This window comes from Thalassophryne amazonica, chromosome 7 (assembly GCF_902500255.1).
Source record: "Thalassophryne amazonica chromosome 7, fThaAma1.1, whole genome shotgun sequence".
In the NCBI taxonomy this organism is placed as follows: Eukaryota; Metazoa; Chordata; class Actinopteri; order Batrachoidiformes; family Batrachoididae; genus Thalassophryne; species Thalassophryne amazonica.
The window spans coordinates 18896139-18913219 of NC_047109.1; the positions used below are offsets into that span (position 1 = coordinate 18896139).

A 17081-nucleotide genomic window follows, 5' to 3' on the forward strand; every position below is an offset into this window, starting at 1 on the left:
CTTGAACTGCTGCCCCCGCGACCCAACTCCGGATAAAGCGGAAGAAAATGGATGGATGGATGGAATTAAAACCACAAACGTGTTCATGGTTTCTTTGTCCTCTGTCCCCTGATGACCCCTTTATTAAAAAAAATAAATAAAAAAAATAATAGTAAAAATGTGTGTTGAAGGTGGTGTTGTCCTCTGACCCCTGATGACCTCTTTATTTATTTTACTTAAAACCAACAAATATCTTGATGGTGGTGTTGAACTCTAACTCCTGATGACATTTTTATTTATTTTAATTACAATGAGATATTTTGGTGGTCGTGTTGGCTTCTGATCTCTGATGACCTCTTGTTTAAAATAAAGGTTTTTGATTGTCATGTTGGCCTCTGACCTGTGATGAGCTCTTGATTTATTTTAAATTTAAAAAGAACATTTGTTGGCCATGTTGCCATTTAACCCCCATGGCCTACTTGCTTTATTTTATATAAAACAAAAACATTTGCTGATCATGGTGTTGGCCTCTGACCTCTGATGACCTCTTGGTGTGGTGCTGACATGATGAATGTGCAAAGGATGGAAATAGGATGAAGTGAAAGCTGTTCCCGGGCAGCTCTGCCACATTTAGCGGCAGCATCAGATTTTAGCTCGCTTCTGTCCACCCTCCTCCATCTGTCTCTGCTCCTTTCTTTTTCTCACTGACATCTTCGAACTATTTCCGCCTCGCTCCTGCCTCGCGTCGTTTGAAGACACAGTGGGAAACCAGACGAGTGCCCCTCCCACCGGCTTGTCCACTGTCCAATCACAGCGAGCATCGGTCCTGCGTGCATCAAATGGCGTGGCAGCTGCCGTGGCGTCGGGTAGCAACAGAATTTACCACTGTTGCGCGTGCCGCTGCTGAAGGGGCTTTACGTGTTTTAAAGCGGTCGGAAGAGCAGCGGAACGTGAGTGCTTTCTGCGTGTTTTTATCTACAATAACATGTAACATGACGCACGTCTTTAGTGTTCTGTGACTGTTTGGGTGAGGGTTCCGGTTATATACCAGAGTGTTACTATAAATGGAGAGGAGCGCTCCGTTCGGAGCAGACCACCGCATTCACTCTGACGATTATTTGACGTTTGGCCGCTGTTTGAAACGTGACTGCGGTGGAGACGTGCGCGGTGTGGAGCTTTTCGTACAGCTGTGGAGGTTCGCATCGCGTGCCTGTATGGTTTTTTGAGCTGCTGCGGCGCTCCGAGCCCCCGCACGTATGGTACAGTCCGTGAGGAGGGGCGGGGACCCGGAGGGAGAGTGCCGCGCACTCCCGTTAACGGACCACTGACAGACGACACAGGTTATGAAAAGATCCGCCGTCAAGGAGTAAATTATTATCAAACGGATGGGATTACGTGTAGAAGAAAAGATGTCCGCAAAGAACGGAGGCTCGATGTCAGCTCAGGACCTGAACGGGACTCTTTAGTGGACTCGGAAAGCAGGCTGGGTTCTGGTTCGAGGCCCCGGCACACTGAATGTGGTTTTTGATCTTTTGTGCTATTGCCCGTCGGAGCTCTGGGTGTCTGGGTCCAGACGTGGTTCTGAAGCTGGATTGGTGCCGAGGCCCCCACAGAGCCTATTTTTAGCAGAGGGATGGGGTAAAGGTTCTAGCCCGCACTGCCAAGCTGGGACCAGCCCGGTTAGAAAAGATGGATGGGCTGAGCCAGACTGATGGAGTCTACCTGAGAGCCGCGACTGCTGATTGACTGGATTAATCCAGGTGGACCTGGTTGTGGATTACTACTGACAGGATGTGTGAAGAACTGCTATTCGAGTAAAGTATCAGGACTTTGGGATTATTGTTATTATTATTATTATTGCCTCTAAAGTTTTTCACCAGCAAAAACCAGCATAGTGAAAAAAAACAAAAATACAATGCACAAACTGCAGTAAATCACCAAATATTTGCCCCAGAGTAACAAAATGTTTATGATAGATTATCTATAGTCTAATTTTACAGCCTTTATATTTTTAAGACAAACTGCCTCTATGCCAGTTGGTTGCCTTAGAAACATCCATTAAAAAATAGCCAGAGAAGACGGTGCCTTATGATTGGTTGGATATAATTTGAAGCTTGGATGTAATTTGTGGAAGACTCAGAACACACCCGCTGACAGTCAGCTGAGCGGGGAGCTCCGCCCACCTGTTACTTTTTTGTTATTGACAGTTTTCCTACTGGATTGATTAATTAAGGAGTGTTTTCATGGTCATCACGTCATCTTCCACGGAGGAGAAAACCAGGATGGTCCAATCAGACACCTGGATCACCTCTGCCCTGCTTCGCAAGAACAAAAGTCAGTATATACACACACACACACACAAACACATGGCTTGTTACTGGTATCAGGCACTAGCTGAGGTGTTGAGGGCACCACCAACTGGAGAAGGCAAAGGGGGTACCCAAGATTCCCTTGTAACAAAATTGTGGCCTGTCAGTACAAAGTTATGTTCCTCAGATTAAAAGCCATAGCCAGTAAATACAAAGGTGTGTTGTCCATATAATGAGCAGTAGTGTGCCATGAAAAAGTGTGGTTTATTACTTAAAAAGCTGTGGCCTGTAGATGAAAATGGGTTTGTAGATATAAAGTAGAAACAGATGTGGTCTGTACATAAAAAGATCTGGTCTATAGACAGCAAATTGTAGTCTGTACATAAAAAGATGCAGCCTATAGATAAAAACGAGGGTGTGTTGATTATAAAGCAGTGGTCTGTTGTTAAAAAATGTGGTCTGCAGACAAAAATGCTGTAGTTTGTACATAAAAATATCTGGTCTGTGGATTAAAAGGCTGTGGTCTGTAGACAGAAAGCTGTAGTCTGTACCTAAAATGATGTGGTCTGTAGATAAATAGCTATCATTATGTGGTCTTGCACATGAAAAGATGTGGTCTGAACATAAAAAATATTGTGGTCTACAGAGGAAAAACTGGTCTGTACATAAAAATGTGGCCTGCAGACAAAAAGATGTGGTCTGTACAAAAAAAAAGCTGTGGTCTGCACAGAAAAATCTGTGCTCATTAAATACAAAGTGTGGTCTGTACATCAAAAGATGTAGTTTGTAGATAAAAAAAAAGTGTTGCCTGAAGATGAAAAGCTATCTCTGTTGACAAAAAGCTGGAGCCTGTACATGAAAAAGCTGTGGGCTGTGGATAAAAAGATGTGTCTGTACATAAAAAGATGTGGCCTGTTGACAAAAAAAAAAACTGTGGTCTGTACATAAAAAAAGCTATACTCTGTTGGTGTGGTCTGTAGATACAAAGGTGTCATCTGGAGATAAATGGCTGTGGTCTGTCCAATAGCTACGGGATGTTGGTAAAAGTTGCAGATAAAAAGTTGTCATACAGCGGGTGAAATAAGGATTGAACACATCATCATTTTTCACAGTAAATTGATTTCTAAAGGTGTTATTAACATGAAAATTTCACCAGATATCGTTAACAACCCCAGTAATCCACACATACCAATAAATCAAACCATAGATGTCCATACATTTTGTGTAATAATGTGAAATGACACAGGAAAAAGTATTGAACACCTGTGGAGAGAGAGGTGCAAAAAGACATGGAAAGCCAAGACACCAGGTGGAATGTGTTAGTAATTAGAAAGCAGTCCTGGCCCCTTGTTAGTGCAAATTAATATCAGATGGTTCAGTCCAAACTGATGGCTTATACAGAGGTGTCTCATTACCAAGTTGTCATGCAGCTTTTTCCCATCATGCGTGATGAGAAAAAGCAAAGAACTCTCTCAAGATCTTTGCAACCTTATTTTTGCAAAACATTGACGGCACTGGTCACAGAAGGATTTCTAAACTTCTGAATGTTCCAGTGAGTACTGTTGGGGACATAATCTGAAAGTGGAAAGAACCAGGTGCTCCTCACAAGATTTATGACAGAGGAGTGACAATAATATCAGAAGAGTTGTCCAAGAACCAAGGACCACTTCTGAAAGACCTGGAATTCTACCTAGCAGGTAGAATTGTTTCAAAGAAAACAATAAGTGGTGCACTCAACAACCATGGCCTATATGCATACTCACTACACAAGACTCTGTTGCTGAATAAAAAGCATATTGAAGTGCATTTAAAGCTTGCTGCACAACATTTAGACAAGCCTGTGAAATACTGGGAGAATATAGTCTGTTCACATGAGACCAAAACTGAAATCTTTAGATGCCATAAAACACACCATGTTTGGAGGTCAAATGGCACTACACATCTAAAAATGGCATACCAACAGTGAAGATGGGAGGTGGGAACATCATGATGTGGGGCTGTTTTTCAGCATCCAGCACCGGCAAACTGGCATATTGTATTGTGATTCCTTAGCCTAAAATTGAGGCTAATCAGGAGCTCCACACACTGAATGACAGTAAACACCTCAGCCTGAAAAACGGTGTATCTGTCCAGTGCAAAGCTCTTTTTCTGTGTCAGGCTGTCGTGTAACACTCCAGGTCCAGCTTTCCCCCTGAGCAATGATCTGTCTGTAAAACAAGTGATTACAGGTGAGGTTGTGTTCAGAGCCGGGTGTGACGAACAATGACTCTCCCCCTGTTATCACTGTACTGAATTTATTCACAAAATAACATCTTTTTCCTGCGCTATCAAATGGAAAAGTAATAAGCATAAGATCCGCTGATATTCTTTCCCTGATAAGGGTATGACTGGCATCTGCTAGTCGTCGCCACTTGTCCAACTGGTGCAGCCTTACTGACGTAGCGACTTCGTCTCCAACAATGTAGAGGTCCAGAGGGGCTAAGTTTGGAAGTACTTCTCAAGCTGCTGTCGGTGTTGTCCTGAGGGCACTTGTGATGCAAAGGCATGTCACTCTTTGAACATGAGTCAGCATAACCCTCGCAGCCCTGTGCTCCACTCTAGTCCACCAAACTATTGCAGCATAACTTACCATGGGTCTTACCACCGAAGAGTAGATCCATCTCATCACACTGGAACTAAAGGGCCTTTCATACCGGACACTTTGGAAGTGTAAGAGGCATCACTAATCGGTCCACAAAGCATTATTTTCAGTGAGACGTGTTGCTTTTTATAGGCGTCAGAAGCGTCGGGTCAGAAGCCAAGCTAAACCGACGCTTCTGCCAAGAGCGCGCATTGCCACTTGTTGACAGGCTGATGCGGTCAAAGTTCAATCCAGTCCAACTTCACCACTCTGAACTGTGACGTAGCTTTGCGCTGTCCAATAGGAACAATGTGTCGGGCCAAAACACGGAAGACTAGTGGCAAAAACCACTGATCTCTTGCAAATGTTTTTTTTTAACCTCAAAATTTCTGATTACTGTAAAAAAAAAAAAAGTTTAGAACACTTGTAATTAAAATGGCAAATAAATAAATAAAAGGTTCTTTAGAAACTTTTCTTCATCTGTAAATTAAAACCACCTGCTATTTCAGATTACATAATTTCTTGTTTAACATAAGGAACCTTGGACATTTATTTTTAGACAAATAAAAGAGCAGGGAAATTTGTACATTTTTTAAAAGTCTGGTAGATTATTCATATCTCATTTCAACCAGAAAGAGATACTGTAAATAAATACAAATGTTTATTATAAATGCAACAGGAGATAATTTAACAGTGATTGTAAAGTAGGATTTCTGTGACATAAACCTCATGATGAAATTTTTTTTAATTGAGTCATTTCAATTTCATTGTCACAAAATATGTGATTGCCTTTAATGCTGTGATCAGGACAGAGTAATTTCTAAAATATGAATTTGACTAGTGATTGTGAATGTTTTAAAACTGAGCACAATAAGGGGAGAGCTTCTACCTATGCAAATGTCTTTTGACTTAACTTTGATTTTGTGGACATTTTTAATGATCCATTAATTTATTGTTAAAATATAAAATGAAACAGCTTTTAAAAAAATAATAAAATAGTTGCTGAGGGTGGTAGTGGGGATAAGCTCCCGCTATCCATAAAAAGCTCTCACGGCGGGCGTTTCATAGCCAAGACAATCAAGTCCAGCTCCTGGCCGCCTTGTGGCAGAACTGTTCTTACTGACAGGAGAAGGGACGAAAGGCAGGTCACTGGCGCCTTAAAACCAGTTGCTTTGGGCAGACGGGGCTCCTAAACCTTGGCCAGTAGCCCATCTAGGTGAAGGAAAACACTGATTTCAAACCTTCACTGCCTTGCAGCTATTCCCATTTTTGGGAAAGGCTTCGGGAATAAATCCTAAGGAAAAATCAGGAGCTGGAGTCCCTACAGGCAGGTCGGCATCACAGCTTTGTTTTGGCAACTCCTGTGATGACATCGGTGCCAAGCTGTATCGGCTCTCTGCCCTTCCCTTGGACCACACCGGTGGAGTGGAGAGGGGGAACCTGCTGCATGTGCAACAGCTGGCTCTCCAAATACCTTGCCCAGGCTTGCGCCCTGGAGAGGCCACTCCAGAGTCGCCTCACAACGACGATTACAACACGGGAAACAGCAGTGTACCGGTTATAAGTCTAACTCGATTGGCGTAGAGTAGGGTGCCAGGGGTTGTTTCCAGTGGTGGGAGAGATCATCGTGTCTCACTGGACAGTTACCGCCCGCCTTAAGCTGGGCAGCCCCCAGCCAGTAAGGTACTGTCCCACTACAGTCTGCCTGCTCCACTGGGTGCGTGGGGCTTTAGGGCTCTGACCCACTTGACCAGCAGACTGTAAACTCTGCACCAGAAAAACACAGAAGCATCAAGAAAAAGAAACCAGCACTCAGAGAGGGCTGCTGGAATGTTAGAACTATGACCCCCGGACTGTCGGCCGACCTCCAAGAGGTCGATGATGCACAGAAGACGGCAGTGATCAACAAGGAACTGCTGAGGCTCAGTGTTGACATCGGCACACTGCTGGAGACTCGCCTGGGAGAATCCGGCACACTGCATGAGAAGGATTACACCTTCATTTGGAGGGGGAAAGCCGCAGACGAAACCAGAGAGCACGGAGTTGGCTTTGTCATCAGAAACTCTCTGCTGCAGATGATAGTCTGGTGAGGACGGAACAGAGCGAATCTATACCCTCCGGTCTCCATACAACCGACGGACCCGTCACCCTCGTCAGTGTGTATGCTGCCACCCACTACTCTCCACAGGATGTGAAGGATGACTTTTATGACCAGCTGCAGACTGTCATTTGTGGGACCCCCAGCCAGGAACCTCTGGTGCTACTTGGTGATTTCAACGCCAGAGTGGGTGCTGACCATGACTCCTGGTCCTCCTGTCTTGGTCCGCATGGTGTTGGCAGCATGAACGAGAATGGGCAACGGCTGCTACAGCTGTGCATTTTCAATGAACTGTGCATCACTAACTCCTTCTTTCAGACCGAGGCACAACACAGGGTGTCATGGTGCCACCCCTGCTCCAAACACTGGCACCAGCTGGACCTGATCATCACACAGCGATGCCACCTGCAGAATGTGTTGCTCACTCGCTCCTACCACAGCACTGACTGCGACACCGACCACTCCCTTGTCTGCTCTAAAATCGGACTGCAGCCAAGAAAGTTGCACCAGTCCAAGCCCCCAGGAAAGCCACGCATCCACACCAACTGCACGCGGTCCCGAGAGGTGTATGAGTTGTTCTGCCAGTCCCTCACAGGATGCCCTTCGCTCTGACCTACCAGACAAACGCACAGCTGAGGTGGAGCTGCCTTCATGACACTGCCTTTTCCTTCTTTGGGTTGAAAACTAGGAAGTCCCCAGACTGGTTTGAAGACAACTCCAATGAGCTAACTGCTCTCACTGAGAAGAGGCGTGTGGCAGCCCTGGATAACAAGCAGAACCCCTCCCAGACAGCACTGCAGACTCTCAGAGCAGCCAGAAGTGAGGTACAGCGGACAGCCAGGCGCTGCGCCAATGACTTCTGGTTACAGCTGTGCGAGAACATTCAGCTTGCAGCTGATACTGGCAACATTGCTGGTGTCTATGATGGCATCAAGAAAACCATAGGCCCAACCAAAAACAAAACAGTACCACTCAAGACCATAACTGGCGAGACCATCACAGATAGCAGAAAGCAGATGGGTGGAGTATTACTCAGAGCTCTATAGTAAGGAAACCACCATCACCAGTGGCACCCTTGAGGACATAGAGCCTCCCCGTCATGGAGGAGCTGGATGCTGTACCTACTGTGGAGGAGCTGAGTAAGGCTATTGACAGGCTACCCACCGGAAAAGCACCAGGCATGGACGGAATCCCACCTGAAATCATCAAGTGTGGCAAAGACACTCTGCTTGACCAGCTATATGAACGCCTCTGTCAGTGTTGGGATTAAGGCGAGGTACCTCAGGACATGAGAGAGTGCAACATCATCACTCTTTACAAGAACAAGGGGGATAGGAGTGATTGCAACAATTACTGAGGTATCTCCCTCCTCAGCATCGTTGGCAAGGTCTTTGCTCAAGTCCTTTTGAACCTTGTACAGCAGCTGGCTGACAGAGTGTACCCAGAGTCACAGTGTGGCTTCAGATCCCAACATTCCACGATTGACATGATCTTCTCACTGAGACAGCTGCAGGAGAAGTACCGAGAGCAGAGGCAGCCCCTTTACGTCGCCTTTATTGATCTAACTAAGGCGTATGATGTCGTGAGCCACGACGGACTCTTCAAGGTTCTTGCTAAGATTGGATGCCCTCCCAAGCTCCTTAACTTGATCCAGTCTTTCCACACGGGTATGAAAGGCATTGTCCAGTTTGACAGCTGGTCGTCGGAGGCCTTTCGTATCAACAGCTGCATCAAACAGGGGTGTGTCCTTGCTTCAGCATTATTCGGCATCTACTTTGCAGTGATGCTGAAGCAGGCCTTTGGTTTGTTGAACGAGGGAATCTATCTCCGTACCAGGTCAGATGGCAAGCTGTTCAACCTGTCCCGACTGAAAGCAAAGACCAAAGTCTGCGAGGTTCTCATCAGAGATATGCTTTTTGCTGATGACGCTGCCCTAGTAGCACACTCTAACGAGCAGTTGCAGCACCTCACGGACAGCTTCTCAAGTGCCAAATTTGGGATTTGGTCTGACAATCAGCTTGAAAAAGTCCAATGTGATGGCTCAAGGTGTTGATGCTGCCCCACAAATCAGCATCAGTGACTGAGTTGCAGGTGGTCCGGGAGTTCACCTACCTTGGTTCCACTGTGATTGACAACCTCTCCATGGACCCTGAGATTGGCAGATGGATCAGGTGAGCATCGATCACCTTTGCCAGACTATCAAAGCCTGCATGGGAAAACCACAAGCTGACAGCGTACACCAAGGCTGCCATCTACAGGGCTGTGTCCTCAGTACCTTGCTGTATGGCAGTGAGTCTTGGACCCTGTACTCCAGGCAAGAGCGGAGGTTCAACACCTTCCACATGCGCTGCCTACGGCGCATCCTGGACATCAAGTGGTCAGACAAGGTGACCAACAATGAGGTGTTCGCCCGCGCTGGACTCTCCAGTCTTTACACACTGCTTCAGCAGTGACGTCTCCGCTGGCTCGGACATGTTTCCCATATACCCGATGGGAGGATCCCAAAAGATCTGCTCTATGGCGAGCTTGCCTTTGGCAGTCATGTGCAGGGACACCCCCATCTGCATTTCAAGGACGCATGCAAACGGGACAAGAAGGTGCTCGAGTTGGACCCCAAAAACTGGGAGCAGGCTGTGGCAGATGGAGGCAAGTGGAGGAAGGAGGTGCACCAGGGTCTCCAGACCGGTGAAACTAAACTCCAGCAGGCAGCCAACAAAAAGCGTGCTTGTCACAAGCTCCACCAGGCTACATGCCCAGGTGATACGACAACCTTCAAGTGCAGCCACTGTGGCAGAGACTGCCACTCCCGAATTGGTCTCTATAGCCATACCAGGAGCTGCTTCAGCTCCAATTGACACCTTGTACGGACCCTCACCAGGCGCATTTTCGTGGTCTTCTGAGACTGAAGGATGCCAGAGAGATAAAAATAGGAAAACCACAGAAAAAATGCCCGAAAAAAGAAGTTATTTAAAGTTGAGCTTTTGTGGTCTCTAAAAAAAACTGTAGCTTTATTTGGTAAAGATAAAAAAAGACTGACCCATTTACAAATTAAAGCATTCACTCAGATCCACTGTGCTAAAAAGCTAAGCTAACGTTAACCGATCATTAAACCTTCACACCAGTGCAGTAAACATCACATTTTATTTTTATATTATTCTCACGTTGATAAAGCTGCAGAACTAAGCTCCGTTGGTCAAACTGGGAGTTCACATGTATCCAAAAAGTGGAAAATTTCAGACTGAGTGGGTCTGCTCCATCACCCCAGCTGCCTGCCTCGCTCTGCCCAGGGATGATACCTGAACCCCGGCTTCTCCATGCGGGATCGATATCCTACCAAGTCGTCAGTCCTCCCTCGGTCGGCATCACTCCAAAAAGTAGCTGAAAAAAGCTTCTCCCAGCAGGGTGATGGGAGAATCATTCTACTGCTGTTTTTAAAGCTTTTTTTTGTGGTTCAGTCGACGCAAATTCGATCGCTCAACTTTTTTTCGGGTTGTGGAAACAGCCAGAGTGTGAAGTAGCAATCTCCGCCCCCTCCCCCTTGCTGCTTCCGTAGCGAAGCGTCTGACGTCACGCATTGAGGCGTTAAAGCATTGGTAGGCGTTGTCTGACGCTTATAAATCGCCCGGTGTGAAAGGCCCTTTACTGCTGTTATTTCCCCCGGCTCTTTTATGCAAGATTCTGCCCCTTACCAAAAACCAAATGACTATATTTCTCATTTTGAGTTTATTAAAGGTCACGTTAGAAACCAGGCCTGGGTCCCTCACAGACAGTGTCCATCTTGTGAAGGCACACGAAGTAACTTGTACAACACTTTTATACAATGTGGGTGTTAACAGTGGGTGTGGTTTAGTCTAACATTTCTAATGTTACTGGCTCTCACTAACGGGGAGCTTTCCCTGTGTCTAAAACGTGGACATATGATGAAGTAAAACTTAACTTATATTTCTCAGAACTTCCAAAGAAATAGCACAAATACTTGATAACTAACATAAAATAAAAAATTAGCACAGATATTATCTAACACTCCCTAGCTTCGTCAAACAATACGACAGTACTGTTGTAAACAGAATTGCCTTATGACATTTCTCAGTTATATGTCTCTTCCAGTTAAGTTTATCTAAACAGACACCAAGGAATTTAACCAACTCAAATAGTCTTAGCTCATTACCCCCTAATTTTGGTAGAACTACACAGAATTTGGTTCTCTTATTTATGAAGAGGACCTTAACTGTTTTGTGTGGCTTCACAGACAAACAGTAGGACATACACTGCTTCTCTACTATCCTGAGAACATTCTGCATGAATTCTGAAACAGTCCTCAAACAGAATCCCTCAATAAAGATAGCTAAATTGTTTGCATACCCTTGGGTGTACAGTCTGAGAATATTTAACTCAATGAAAAGGCTCTCCGCAACAAGTAACCAATAAAGATGAGAGATAACCCCTCCTTGAGGATCCGCACTTCACTGTCATCATCACTGTACTGTCACCAAATGAAGTCATTGCCCTTCTACTAGGGATGCACCAATGGCGATACCACTATCGGGTGTCGGCCTGATCCCGTATGTATTTACTTGTACTTGTAATCATAAAACTGCTCCGATACTACACACCCTCTTTACAGCAGCATGATGTCAACCTCTCAATGCAGCTCATGGTGGGCAGGCAGAGGTCGCGATTCAACAGAACTGCCCATTTTGCCCACGAACTGTTTGATGCTGCGAGCTTTTCATCTGTTTTCTGCAGCGCAACTCAGAGTTGAGAGCAGTTGTCGTCTCTGAAAGCGCGGTGACGGGAGTACACCTGCATTGAGCTTTACAAAGACATTTTTGCGCTTTTTTTTTCTTTAAAACTCTGTGCTGCTCCATGTGGGATCTCGCTAAAAATAGCTGATCTACATGCCTTAACAAATGCTAACACTTGTTTTTTCCACCCAGATATGGATAAATTCTCTTTCTGAGGATGACATGAAGTAAAAAAAAATGCTGAAAAACTTTAAAAAAATTCCCTACCTCTCAATCTGGTTGTGCTCTTTCCATAAGTACGTTGTCAATTCTTCCTGCTCGGACGGCCATCCAGGGGCGAATCCAGACGGAAGGGGGGAGGCTTCCCACTCCACACCCTGAGATTAAAGGTCCACTTTTGAAGACAATTTTTCATACTAATAGTACTGTAATAATAATAATAATTTTAACAATTAAAATGTTGAGAGCGAGTTTAAATGTTAGAAAGAATTTAAATGTTAGAAAGAATTTAATAGTTACATTTATAAACAATGTAGATTATAAATTGGAAGTTTTACTGTTACAGTGCTGTCAGCATTTAAATATGAGGTCAAGAAAGATGCCTTTATTTTATTTTTTATAAAACAAGTATTTATGTTTATTGAAGTCAAGAAAGGGTAAATGGACTGCATTTATATAGTGCTTTTCCATCTGCATCAGATGCTCAAAGCGCTTTACACATCAGTGCCTCACATTCACCCCAATGTAAGGCTTCTGCCATGCAAGACGCCCACTACACACCGGGAGCGACTAGGGGATTAAGGACCTTGCCCAAGGGCCCTTAGTGATTTTCCAGTTAGGCTGGGATTTGAACCGAGGATCCTGTGGTCTCAAGCCCAGCGCTTAACCACTAGACCATCACCTCCCCTATGTAATTATAAAGTGAGTATTGGCAAAACTGGTTATCATTTTCATGTTGAGGTGGGGTGTTGGCAGCTGCTGAAAGTAACTAATAACGTAACTAGTAATGTAACTTAGTTACTTTTGAAATAGAGTAATCAGTAAAGTAACTAAGTTAGTTTTTCAAGGAGTAATCAGTAATTGGATTACTTTTTCAAAGTAACTGTGGCAGCGCTGGTGCTCACAGACATAAGTAAAGTTATTGATGGACATTTATAGTTCTGTTGCTGGTGTTGTATATTTTGTAGTGCTGAAGTCCACAGGTTACATTTAAGTGAGGCATCTGGCAGTGTCATGTTTGTTAAGAAACACACAGTTAATGATAAATGACAATTTGTCATAGTCAAAAAGTGAAGTTACATGATTTAAGTGAAATATTTATAAATAAAAACAAAGCGAATGATATTGGTAGCAGTTACAGTCAAAAAGTAAGGAACAACTGATGAATGAAACATGTTTTCAAACTCATCATAAAACTGTAATGGTATCATTAAGTATTTGTATCGGTACTCGGCATCGACGAGTATGTACTTGTACTCGGTCTGGAAAAAAGTGGTATCGGTGCATCCCTACCCTCTACATTGAAGCATGGCAACAATCCATCTGGTTACAGTGGTGTTGACATGTTTGGACTGCAGAGCTACTTTGATAGAATCAACTGATACATTATCAGATGCTCCCTGAATGAGAAAACAACCTAATCTGTACTGTCGACAGGATAGGGTTCTCTCAATTCTCATAACTAGGTCATGCAGGGCAGTTTCTGTGGAGAGCCCTGCTTGATATGCATGTTGCCTTACATTGAGTGGTGACCTTTTAAGGACACCATCTCTATCATATCTAGCAATTCGTCTTGCCAAAACTTTCAGTAGGAATGGTGTGAGACTGATAGGTCTAAATGCTTTAGTTTATTTGTAAAGCTGCGTTCACACCGGGGCGACGCGAGCGACTGCAGCCACAGGTTGCCATGTAATCCCTATGTAAGGACGCGTTTTGGCGCCAAACCGCGCAGCGCGACGCGATGGACGCGAGTGAAGTGATGCGAGTGAAGCGATTTTGAGCGTTTTACGCGTTTGTGGCGCGATATTGCGTCACATCGCGTTGCCCACCTCCCCAAGTTCAAAAATCTGAACTTTTTCGTCTCGTCGCGCCGCGATGACCAATCAGGGACTGAATATGTAGTGACGTGGAGATGTCTGGAGTTTAACTGAAGATGTGAACATGTCCTGTATCTGGTAGCAGCCTGTGAGCAGGACTTATGTCTCTTTTGTCCTTTATTTCACAATCATGACAGTTTTTGGAGCGAACAGCAGCACCACAGCAGCGGGGAGCGGAGTTTCTTTTTATTTTTATTTTACGAATCGTCCTGGAGATTATTTTACTTATTAACTACACAGCTGTATAATAAAGCAAATGGTGACTGGTTTCTAAACACAATTATGATAGAGTTTTTGGAGCGAGCAGCAACCCTACTTGCAGCAGCAGGAGCGGAGCTTTTTCCTTTTTTTTTTTTTTTTTTTTTTTTACGTGCACGAGCGACTCGTCTGTAGAGAATATTTTATTAATTAACTACACAGATGTATAATAAAACAAATGGTGACTGGTTTCTAAACACAATTATGACAGAGTTTTTCGAGGGAAGAGCCAGCTGCAGCAAGCAGCGGAGTTTCTTTTTTTTTTTTTTTTTTAATTGTTTACATGTGCGCGCGCGAACGGGACAGTTGATCCTCAATCTGGGTCCCGCAGAGGTGGAAGGACCGCTGAAAGCGGCCGTCACCCAGACACAGCTCCTGCAGCAAATAATGATACTCTCTGTATTGGGAGATTTCCACAGCAACTCGCTCCATGTGATCAAGGTCCGTCATGTTAGCTTGACTGACAACCGGAGCCGGCGAGCGGAATGGAAGCTCCTCCTATTTGATGACGTACCGGGTCGAATTTTCGCAGCGAAAGTCCACCCAAGCAGAGCGACACACCGGGCGAAGGAGGCGCGTCCGTCGCCTGGTGACCCACGCGAATTTGTAGCATCTGATCGCGCCCGGTGTGAACGCGGCTTAAGAAAGTTTGCCTGGCTTGGGCAGAACAATCACCCTGGCTAGTTTCCACGATTTTGGAACACAGCCCTTCGCCAGACATGACTGATATATCTTAGTTGTAGTATTGATTATCACATTCAAGCCCTTCTGTAGAAGGGCAGGGAAAATCCTGTCAATGCCACTAATTTTGTATGGGCCAAACAAATTAATTGCCCATTTCACTCTAGTTTCATAAACTATCTTACCCGCTATAGCCCAGTCTTCCACAGTGGGGGACACAAGGAGGCTCATCCACTGGATGCTCCTCAGTAGTCCCAGGGAAGTGTACTTGGAGCAGATTATTTTGGACATTCATCTGGGTGTTCGGAATGCCTTGTAGTGGACAAACGAACTGCAGGTGATTGACTGGATCCTTCGCTAAGATTCTGTACAGTTTGGAGGAGGCACTTAGTCCCTCCAACTCTCCACAGAAGGTTATCCAGGAAAGTCTTTTGGCTTTCATAATGGCTGATTTGTGTGATTTCTAGTCTTAACATATTTCTCTAAATATGTTGGCCCTGACTTCTTGCCAGAGTCTTGTTAGCTCTGGTGTCCACCATAATGGCTTCTTACCAGGCTTCCAGGTCTTCTCCGGACAAGCCCTCAACACAGTCTTTTGTAAACTTTAAACTTCAGTTGCTACAACCCCTGGCAAAAATTATGGAATCACCAGCCTCGGAGGATGTTCATTCTGTTGTTTAATTTTGTAGAAAAAAAGCAGATCACAGACATGACACAAAACTAAAGTCATTTCAAATGGCAACTTTCTGGCTTTAAGAAACGCTATAAGAAATCAAGAAAAAAAGATTGTGGCAGTCAGTAACGGTTACTTTTTCAGACCAAGCAGAGGAAAAAAATATGGACTCACTCAATTCTGAGGAATAAATTATGGAATCACCCTGTAAATTTCCATCCCCAAAACTAACACCTGCATCAAATCACATCTGCTCGTTGACATTGACCCTATGTCATGAAATTGACCCTATGTGTCTTTTTGCAAGGAATGTTTTCACAGTTTTTGCTCTATGGCAAGATGCATTCTTCTTGAAAAATTATTTCATCATCCTCAAACATCAGAAAAGTGTCCAAAATATCAACGTAAACTTGTGCATTTATTGATGATGTAATGACAGCCATCTCCCCAGTGCCTTTACCTGACATGCAGCCCCATATCATCAATGACTGTGGAAATTTACATGTTCTCTTCAGGCAGTCATCTTTATAAATCTCATTGGAACGGCACCAAACAAAAGTTCCAGCATCATCACCTTGCCCAATGCAGATTCGAGATTCATCACTGAATATGACTTTCATCCAGTCATCCACAGTCCACGACTGCTTTTCTTTAGCCCATTGTAACCTTGTTTTTTTCTGTTTAGGTGTTAATGATGGCTTTCATTTAGCTTTTCTGTATGTAAATCCCATTTCCTTTAGGCGGTTTCTTACAGTTCGGTCACAGACGTTGACTCCAGTTTCCTCCCATTCGTTCCTCATTTGTTTTGTTGTGCATTTTCGATTTTTGAGACATATTGCTTTAAGTTTTCTGTGTTGACGCTTTAATGTCTTCCTTGGTCTACCAGTATGTTTGCCTTTAACAACCTTCCCATGTAGTTTGTATTTGGTCCAGAGTTTAGACACAGCTGACTGTGAACAACCAACATCTTTTGCATTGCGTGATGATTTACCCTCTTTTAAGAGTTTGATAATCCTCTCCTTTGTTTCAATTGACATCTCTCATGTTGGAGCCATGATTCATGTCAGTCCACTTGGTGCAACAGCTCTCCAAGGTGTGATCACTCCTTTTTAGATGCAGACTAACGAGCAGATCTGATTTGATACAGGTGTTAGTTTTGGGGATGAAAATTTACAGGGTGATTCCATAATTTATTCCTCAGAATTGAGTGAGTCCATATTTTTTTCCCTCTGCTTGGTCTAAAAAAAGTAACCGTTACTGACTGGCACAATTTTTTTTCCTGATTTCTTATAGTGTTTCTTAAAGCCAGATAGTTGCCATTTGAAATGACTTTAGTTTTGTGTCATGTCTGTGATCTGCTTTTTTTTCTACAAAATAAAACAACTGACTGAACATCCTCCGAGGCCGGTGATTCCATAATTTTTGCCAGGGGTTGTAGATGCAGCCCATAACATACGTACATACAGGTGCTGATCATATAATTAGAATATCATGAAAAAGTTGATTTATTTCAGTAATTCCATTCAAAAAGTGAAACTTGTATAATGTATACATTCATTCCACACAGACTGATATATTTCAAGTGTTCATTAATTTTAATTACTAATTAATTCATTAATTAA

General features: G+C 44.0%; 1 protein-coding gene across 1 annotated transcript in view; it reads left to right on the top strand.

Annotated features, from left to right (window-relative positions):
* Positions 1-900: 900 nt before the first annotated feature.
* dyrk1b (dual-specificity tyrosine-(Y)-phosphorylation regulated kinase 1B) overlaps positions 901-17081 on the top strand; it is a 229835-nt gene continuing 213654 nt past the window's right edge. The window contains exon 1 of the mRNA XM_034173932.1: positions 901-2313. Coding sequence (XP_034029823.1) covers positions 2223-2313 — 91 coding nt within the window. The 5' untranslated portion in view covers positions 901-2222. The remainder of the gene's footprint in view (positions 2314-17081) is intronic.